This window comes from Homarus americanus, unplaced genomic scaffold, assembly GCF_018991925.1.
Source record: "Homarus americanus isolate GMGI-L3 unplaced genomic scaffold, GMGI_Hamer_2.0 scaffold18703, whole genome shotgun sequence".
Taxonomy (NCBI): domain Eukaryota; kingdom Metazoa; phylum Arthropoda; class Malacostraca; order Decapoda; family Nephropidae; genus Homarus; species Homarus americanus.
Window position 1 is genome coordinate 13,504,803 of NW_024749779.1, and position 9,423 is coordinate 13,514,225.

Consider the following 9,423-nt stretch of genomic DNA (forward strand, 5'->3'; position numbering starts at 1 on the left):
CCAGTACTGGGTGAAGGGGGGTCTTTTCACCATAAGATGACTCCAGGCAAGAACTAAGGTGTCGACAGCTTCATTTACTGAACTTCAGTATTCAGACGACCTCTGAACACTAAACACTACCTACAGGAGATCCTGAATACCTACGCAGACGCGTATGTACACTTCTGCTTTAAAGTCAATGTACGTAAGACTCAAATTCTCTTTTAACCTGCCCTTGGTTCAGACACACCATCACCCTCCATCCAGCTTAACGGTACTACCCTCTCTAATGTTGCCAACTTTCTGTATCTCGGTTCTCACCTGTCCACCACCGCAGACAACGCTGAAGAGATTCAGCATCGGATCAGATGTGCATCTCAAGCCTTTGGCAGACTCCGAAATCGTGTCTTCAGCTGTAGAGATCTGAAATTATCTACAAAGCTGCACGTATATCGAACAGTGGTCCTCCCCACCCTGCTATATGGCAGTGAGACATGGGTCACATACAGAAGGCACCTCAAGGCACTTTATAACTTTCACCAACGTTCCATCCTCCGAATTCACTGGGAAGACAAGAGAACAAAAGCCAGTATTCTTGCTGACACCAACTGTAGGAGCATCGAGGCTATCATTATCCATGAACAACAAGGCTGGACTGGCCAGGATTCCCGCATGGAAGACAGTACACTGCCAAAGCAGCTACTTTACAGTCACCTAACGAATAGTAAACCTAAAACCGGTGGGCAACTGAAAAGGTATAAGGACAGTCTTCAGATAATCTGAAAAAGTGCCAAATCGACCCCCTCACCTGGGAATCGAAAACTCCACATCGTAACGTTTGGAGGAGCACCACACGGGAAGGCGTCAATACTTTCGAGTTAGCCCGACTACAAAGCGAGGCAGACAAACGCCAACGTCGGAAAGACGCTGCCACAGCCCCTCCAGATAGTAGGCAGCTATCAAACAGGGAGGTACTACCTCCTGGGAAGATATTGGAAGCATAATGTATTGTCTAATGGTAGACCCTGCTGCCATATTGCATCACGAAAATTGTGACCAAGTCCCAGGTTGCTCATCTGACTTTCTGCCTCATTTATACCCAATTGCAGGGTCTCAATTGTTTCTCTTACCATTGACAACATAATATACATACTTTATATTGTTTCTCACTCTTGATCTTTTTTATCATTTTTGTATTTCTTTATGGTTCTTTGTTATTAATACTATCAATATTATTTTATTATTTTTATTTTTGTATTTTTTATTTTAAATTTTACTTTTCTGAATTATTATTCTTATTATTATTATTATTATCATTATTATTATTATTATTATTATTATTATTATTATTATTATTATTATTATTATTATTATTATTATTATTATTATTATTATTATTATTATTATTATTATTATTATTATTATTATTATTATTATTATTATTATTATTATTATTATTATTCGCCCCCAGGCCCTGATGTGGGTCAGTGACCTGTGCCCGGTGGGCTAATCCCGTAAAAAAAAAATGGAGCCCTCCACATGTGCAACGAATGTGAACGACGCTGCGGTTCTCGTTTCGGTCTTTTTAGTTACCTCAAAACTCACCAACCTAGGTGACATCCCTAATAACTCATATCATTGTATCAAAGGTGGATGATAGTCATACTCGATTCCGAGTGACAGTAAAGTAGTAGTAGTAGTGTGTGTGTGTGTGTTTTGTATAAAAAGCCTCAGCGCATTAACAATAATTCATTCTCCCACCGACAACCCCCCTACAGACAAAGATATACTATAATAAAACACACACACACACACACACACACACGAGGAACACTCCACCCCCCATCTCTCTGTAAAACTACGGGTTCTTGGCGAGGCGGGACGTAATAAGACAGTCAGAAAACCCACCAAAATACGTTAATAGGCAACCTCGGATGATCGACCAAAGTTACGTCAGGTATTAGCGCGTCCCGGCGACTCATTACCGAGAATAATGCACCTGAATTCCTGGTTGATTTCATTAGTTCCTGTCGGGTATTAGGTGAGTTACGTCTCTATTTTCCGATTTACAGAATTTAATTGAGGAGAATTTGGGCGCCATGTTTCCGCCGTGGGTGGGTATTAGATGTGGAAAGGGTGGGAGAGAGTGGGGATGGGCGTAAGGGTACCGGGTTGGGAATAGTATTGGTTCCTCTTTTTTTTGCTGCCGTTATCCACCAGCTACCAGCCACCAGCCGTCAACTACCAGCCACCAGCCATAAGCTACCAACCACCAGCTACCAGCCACCAGCTGCCAGCCACCGGCCACCAGCCACCATCAATCAGCCACCAGCCATCAACTACCAGTCGCCAACTATGAGCCGCCAGTCACCAACTGCCAGCTGCAATACACTAGCCACCAACAGCCAGCTACCAGCCACCAGCCACCAGCCACCAGCCACCAGCTACCAGCCACCAGCCACCAGCCACCAGCCACCAACCACCAGCCGTCAATTCCCAGCCGCCAGCTATGAGCTATCAGCCACCAGCTACCAGTCATCAGCCACCAGCCACCAGCTACCAGCCACCAGCTATTAGCTACCAGCCACCAGCCACCAGCTTTCAACTACCAGTCGCCAGCTATGAGCTGCCAGTCATGAACTGCCAGCTGCAATACTCTAGTCACCAACAGACAGCTACCAGACGCCAGGCACCAACCGTCAGCTACCAGACGCCAGCGCCAGCCCACCACGCCAGCCAATCGCCATCTGTCAGCCAGCGCCAGCTACCAGAGGTCAGCCACCAGACGCCAACTACCAGCTACCAGACAGCAGCCACCAGACAACAGCCACCAACCACTAGCTACCAGACGCCATCAACCAGCTACCAGCCACCAGACGCCTGCCACCAACCACTAGCTACCAGACGTCAATTACCAGCTGCCCAGCCATCAGACGCCAGCCACCAACCGCCAGCTACCAGAAGCCAGCCACCAACCGCCAGCTACCAGAAGCCAGCCACCAACTGCCAACTACCAGACGCCAGCCTCTAATCGCCATCTACCAGACGCCAGCCACCACTGCCAGCTACCAGACGCAAGCCTCTAATCGCCAGCTACCAGACACCTGCCACCAAACACCAGAAACCAGACACCTGCCACCAACCGGCAGCTACTAACGACAGCCACCAACTGCCAACCACCAGACGCCAGCCACCAAGCAACAGCTACCAGACGCCAGCCATCAACCGCCAGCTACCAGCCACCAAACGCCAGCAACCAATCGCCAGCTACCAAGCACCAGCTACCAGATGCCAGCCACCAATTGCCAACTAGCTACCAGCCACCAATTGGCAACTAACAGTTATCAGCCACCATCTACCAGACGCCAGCCACCACTGCCAGCTACCAACCACCAGACACTAACTACCAACCGCAAGCTACCAGCCAACAGACGCCAGCTACCAACCGCCAGATACTAGCCATTAGACGCCAGCCACCAACCGCCAGCTACAGACATCAACCACTAACCGCCTGCTACCAACTACCAGACACCTGCCACCAACCGCCAGCTACCAGCCATCCGACGCCAACCACCAACAGCCAGCTACCAGCCACTAACCGCCTGCCACCAGCCACCAGACGCCTGCCACCTACCGCCAGCTACCAACCACCAGACGCCAGCCACCAACAGCCAGTTACCAGTAGCCAGCCACCAATTGCCAACTACCAGCTACCAGCCACCAGCTACCCGCCACAAGACTCCAGTAACCAGCCGCCAGCCACCACTGCCAGCCACCACTGCAAGCTACCATACGTCAGCCACCATTGCCAGCTACCAGATGCTAGCCACCAGCCGCCAGCTACCAGACCCCAGCAATCACTTCCAGTTACCAAACGCCGTCCACCTCTACCAGCTACCAGAAACCAGCCACTAATCATCAGCTACCAGACGCCAGCCACCTCTGACTATTACCAGACGCCAGCCATCACTGCCAGCTACCAAACACTAGCCACCACTGCCAACTACCAGACGCTTGCCACAACCACCAGTTACCAGAAGCCTTCCGTTTGTGCCAGCTACCAGACGCCAGCCACCAATGCCAGGTACCAGACGCCAGCCTCCATTACCAACTACCAGACGCCAGCCTCTAATTACCAGCTACCAGACGCCAGCTACCACACTAGCTACAAGACGCCCCAACTAATCGCCACCTACTAGACGCTAGCCTCTAATCGCCATCTACCAGGCACCAGCTACTCCTGCCAGATACCAAAAGCTAGCCACCTTTGACAGCAACCAGACACCAGTCACCAATGCTAGCTATCAGACGCCAGCCACGACTGTCAGCTACCAGACGCCAGCCACTGGCAGCCATCACCACCAGCTACCACGCTAGAACCAGACGCCAGCAACCACTACAGCTACCAGATGCTACCACCAACCGCAGCTACCAGCCGCCAGCCACCAATCGCCAGCACAGAACCAGACTGCCAGCTACCAATCAGCAATCGCCAGCTACAAGCACCAGCTGGCCACCAACCGCCAGCTACCAGCCGCCAGCCACCACTGCCAGCTACCGGTCACCAGCCACAACTGCCAGCTACAAGACGCCAGCCACCACTGCCAGCTACCAGACGTCAGCCACTAATCACCAGCTACCAGACTCCACCCACCAACTGCCAGCTACCAGCCGCCACCCACCAACTGCCAGCTGCCAGTTGCCATCCACCAACAGCTGCCAGTCGCTACCCACCAACTGCCAGTCACCAGCCCCCACCCACCAACTGCCAGCTGCCACCCACCAACTAACAGCTGCTAGTCGCCACCCACCAACTGCCAGCTACCTGCCCCCACCAACCAACTGGTAGCTACATGCCCCCACCCACCAACTGGCAGCTACCAGCCCCCACCCACCAACTGGTAACTCCTAGACACCAGGCACCACCTTCAGGCTACAGTAAAGTTTTATTTTTTCGACTGTGGTGTGGGGAGGTGTGGCGAGGAGGAGGAAAAAGAGAAGGGAGGAGGTTATAAGAGGGATCTAAAAAGGGGAAGGGAGAGAGATGAAAAGTAGAGGAGAAGGAACTAGGGGATGAAAATGAGACGGGAAGGAGGAAGAGTAGAAATGGACGAAGGTGGAGGAAAAATAAGAGGAAGTCGGATTTACATCACAGGAAGAAGGAGGGGTAGGAGGAGGAAAACTGGAGGAGGAGAATGAGAAGTAGGTACAGGAGGAGGAAAGAAGATAGGATGTGTGTCATGACGAGGTAGGAAGAAAGAGATGAAATTATAAAGAGAAGAGAGAAAAAGAAAGAGGAAGTGGGAGGGAGTGAATAATAGTAATGGAAACGACCAGAAAATATATACAGTATGTTCAATGAGAAATATGATGTAGATTGAGTGAATGTATTGTACAGTCCCGGACAAAAGTCCTGTGTCAGGCAGTTTTGACTAACCTGGTTAAGTGGCACGTCGGAGATACACACACGCACGAACACACATGCGTATGCTAGAAACCCCGATTATGTGAACAATCCGTTATATGGCGTCTCTGTGTGTATATCCTCTATGAACTACACAATTTATCGATGATCTATGGTAAAATGGTAAAGGCTGTATATTATACTGTATTCCTTTTAACATAACATTATCAGTGATATTGGCCACTGTCAGTCAATAGCTTACATACAATACCTCGATCTTTCATGTCTACCTCACCATATTTTCGAGTTTTAATAATTTTGTATCACAATTATTTTGGGGGTTTATGTAATTATGTAATACTTGTATCCATGTAAAACAACCGTGTATAAAGGACATGCAATGTTTGTAGTAAAGTACTACAGTCTCATCTCATATTACATAAGTATGATGTCAGGAATATAAAATATTGTCTTGGGAGAAAGAAATTATATATTGCAAACTCTCTATTAACAAAAAACAATAAAAGAAATTGAGGAAAAACAGGAACACATAATTATTCTGTCTGCTAGACACTTGATCCATTCTATAGCAAGTCTATGTGCTCCTCCATTTTAAACGTCACCACTTTTCGATGATAGGATTTCTCTTATGCGATTGCCAGGAGGACAGATATTATATAAAGCACTATAGTCGTAGTAGAGAGGTTCATAATGGAGACTGGTAGCCGAAAGGGAGTGGCGGTTAGTATATTATCCGTATCCTATTGCTTTTATTGATGTTATTAATGACGCCAATCTCACAATATTGCACATGATAGTTTATTGTAATATGGAAGTGACGATTCTCGGGACAGTTCAACTCATTCAAGACAACCTTTAACTTATCCGAGGTTATAACGTGGTCAATGGTCATACAGCAACCGCTCGGTCATTCCACTAATTACAACCATGGGAGACCAACACCACGATATCGCCCAACGGGTTTAAGTATCAGTGAGATCGCAAGGCAGATGGGAGTCTCGAGATCGAAAGCATGGTGTTGGTTATAACGGTTTGAAAAGTCTGGTAATTTAACAGATTTTCCCAGATCTGGACGGCCTCGAACCCTAGACTGACCAGAGCAGCAGACGAAGCTTGGATTGTGGCAGACATTGGTAACCATACTTTCACCAAAGCGGTGGTAACAACGGAGCAGCTGCAGTTTCAGGTCTTCGCTAGGGCAGTTAAGGACGACTCCATGGAATTGAGACTCCAGTGGGTCCTTGCTGTCAAGGAAAGGTCGAAAAACAACGCCGGGATGGGAGACTACAGTTCCCTAAGCAGGATGTGGGGAAGGACCTGGACATCTGGGCAAGAGTTATTTTCTCTGATGAAAAAACTTTCAGCTCTACCAACTACGGCCGTCTTCACTGGTGGAGACCTGATAACACCCGTTACGACAGGCAGCATGTTTATCTAGAAGCCTTGTGGCTGTAAACATGTGGGGCTGGATCATCCTCAACAGTGTGGGAGAGTTGGTGGAGATAAATGAAAGATTCACCACAGAGCAATATTTGGAATTTTTTTAAGAGGTGATCGTGCTGCCAACAATCCGAGCATACACTCTACCCTACCCTGAGCACATAATTTTCATGCAGGTAAAGTTTTGTTATATTTCCCAAATACATGAAATGCTATGAATCATTTTTATAATACGATTTATATTGTTATAGAATAATATTTATAATAATATGAACTGCATGACAAATGATTTTATCTCCTGTTTCATTTTATCTCAATTTATCCACACCGTCAACAGTGACGCAGTGGTTCACTGAACACAGAGACCACATCCAGTTGCTGGAGTGGTTGAGTAAAGCCTGTGATCTGAACCCCATCGAGACTGTATAGGCTAACATGGTTAATTCGTGGGAGCCACAGCAGGAGAGGACCAGGCGGCAACTCCGGCAGCATACCCTGGCAGGACCGGAGGCATTGAGAAGGGGACCGTATAATTTATGTGGTTTACTTAAGAACATAAGAAAATAAGGAGTCTGCAATAGGCACGTTGGCCTGTGCATGGCAGCTCCTGTAACATGGTGTCTTTTGAGCTGCGTCGTTTGCGCCAAGTCATTGATAAGGAGGGGCACTGGACTGGATATAACATACAGTAGTGTACTCGAACCAATTTTTTAAATTGGAACGTAGAGCCAAGGCCAACTAGAGCACACACCGAAACCAAGCAATGCTTAAACTGTAATAATAATAATAATAATAATAATAATAATAATAATAATAATAATAAACGGTTTATTGAAAAAGTTTGCAGCCCGAAGGCTGAAAATATACATTGGACATAAATGACTTATTACATACATTGGTGGTTTAACAAAAGCCTTCATTAGAGAAAGGTGAAGGAACATACAGTGAACATACAGATTAATGTTTACACACGTAGATCATGTGAGCTGAGGTGTTGAACAGCAGACACGTAGTGTAGTAACTCCCTCACTGATGGCGTTATGAGGGGCATCACGTGAAGTACTAGTTCCCTCACAGGTGGTGTTATAAGGGGCCTGATGATGTAGTAGTTCCCTCACAGATGGTGTATGAGGGGCCTGATGATGTAGTAATTCCATCACAGATGGTGTATGAGGGGCCTGATGTGGTGTAGTAATTCCCTCACAGATGGTGTTACGAGGGGCCTGATGATGTAGTAGTTCCCTCACAGATGGTGTATGAGGGGTCTGATGATGTAGTGTGTGTGTGTGTGCGTCCGTCAGTCAGGGGGAGAGAGTCCATGTAGTGTTTTCTGTTCTCTTTAAAATTTCTTAAGTACCCTGTAATATGTAAAGTTAATACCTCAAATGCGGCACTTGATTATACTAAAGGCTTGCCAATATAACATGACAGTGATGATAGGTAGGAATGAGAGGAAAAATTGACTTAGCACTTCCCTCCCACCGCCCTGCTGTCTGGAACCAAGACTAACCCTCTCTCCTACCAGGAACCCTCTCAGCTATGACTTCTAATTAAGTATCTCTTTAATAATTATTTCAACCTAAATTGAATGTAATGGTGCGCACAGACGAAATGCCTCCCCCACACACACGCCGCATGGCACAGTCTGCCAGACACCTCGATCGTGTGAACAAATCCATTTGTTATGACGGGAGTAAGAAACTCACATAAGACAACTGGTTACCAGGGGCCAGGTGTCGTCGAATTATTACTAGCTGTCCGATCAGTCTCCGGTAATTTCACGACGATCGGTATCAGCGAACAGACCATACAACAGTCAGGTAGATTTCCACCAAGTTACAAAAATACACTTGTGAATGTACACTCGGAAACCATATTCTCTAGCCCACCTGGGTCGGTGCTGGAGGTTAGTACAGTGTCCTTTCTGGACGGGGGCCCACTCTAACTATCACGAGGCAACACAGGCATGAACAACATAGTCATAGTACGGTTGTATAGATGATATTATGTATAAATATTGTATATGGCATTTTATACACTGCATTATCTTCATTATATATGAACACGAAGAAAAAATTACCATACTGTAGGTTGTAGTTACGAAAGTATGAATGGAAATAAACACTTCCAAACCACCCAGTGAATCCACATGTCGTTTACAGCGCTTGAGGCCAGACCACGATGATTCCACCACACCCCATCTATATCTTTTTCCAATCATTCGCGTAACTATATGAAAAATCGTGTTTAATTTAACTACATATTTCAAAAACCTTAAATTACATGACCATCCCACCTGGGCACATGGAGGCCCAAGGTAACTCTCACGGGGCAACACCCTTGCATTTGTTGAGTAGAGTTAAATTATATATATATATATATTTATATATATATATATATACATATATATATATATATATATATATATATATATATATATATATATATATATATATATATATATATATATATATATATATATATATATATATATATATATATAGCAAGTTGCGCGTGATCCAGGTATGTGCTGATAACCACAAGCAAGGAGGAAAACACGAAGTTCCCAAGCGCTTTCG

At 46.1% G+C, this 9,423-nt stretch overlaps 2 protein-coding genes across 2 annotated transcripts; both read left to right on the forward strand.

The window, feature by feature from the left end:
• The first annotated feature begins 2,488 nt into the window (after positions 1 to 2,488).
• On the forward strand, positions 2,489 to 4,178 carry LOC121853929 (extensin-like). Its single transcript, XM_042348330.1, has 2 exons — positions 2,489 to 2,998; positions 3,321 to 4,178. The coding sequence occupies exons 1-2, from the start codon at positions 2,489 to 2,491 to the stop codon at positions 4,176 to 4,178; spliced, it is 1,368 nt and encodes a 455-aa protein (XP_042204264.1).
• A 95-nt stretch (positions 4,179 to 4,273) lies between these two features.
• LOC121853930 (pollen-specific leucine-rich repeat extensin-like protein 3) lies at positions 4,274 to 4,828 on the forward strand. Its single transcript, XM_042348332.1, has one exon. The coding sequence runs from the start codon at positions 4,274 to 4,276 to the stop codon at positions 4,826 to 4,828; it is 555 nt and encodes a 184-aa protein (XP_042204266.1).
• Positions 4,829 to 9,423: the final 4,595 nt, after the last annotated feature.

Coding starts and splice junctions, on each gene's coding strand:
- LOC121853929 (XM_042348330.1), top strand. CDS start 2,489: ATGAGCTATCAGCCACCAGCTACCAGTCATCAGCCACCAGCCACCAGC. Junction 2,999..3,320: donor CCAACTGCCAACTACCAGAC/GCCAGCCTCTAA, acceptor GGCAACTAACAG/TTATCAGCCACCATCTACCA.
- LOC121853930 (XM_042348332.1), top strand. CDS start 4,274: ATGCTAGCTATCAGACGCCAGCCACGACTGTCAGCTACCAGACGCCAG.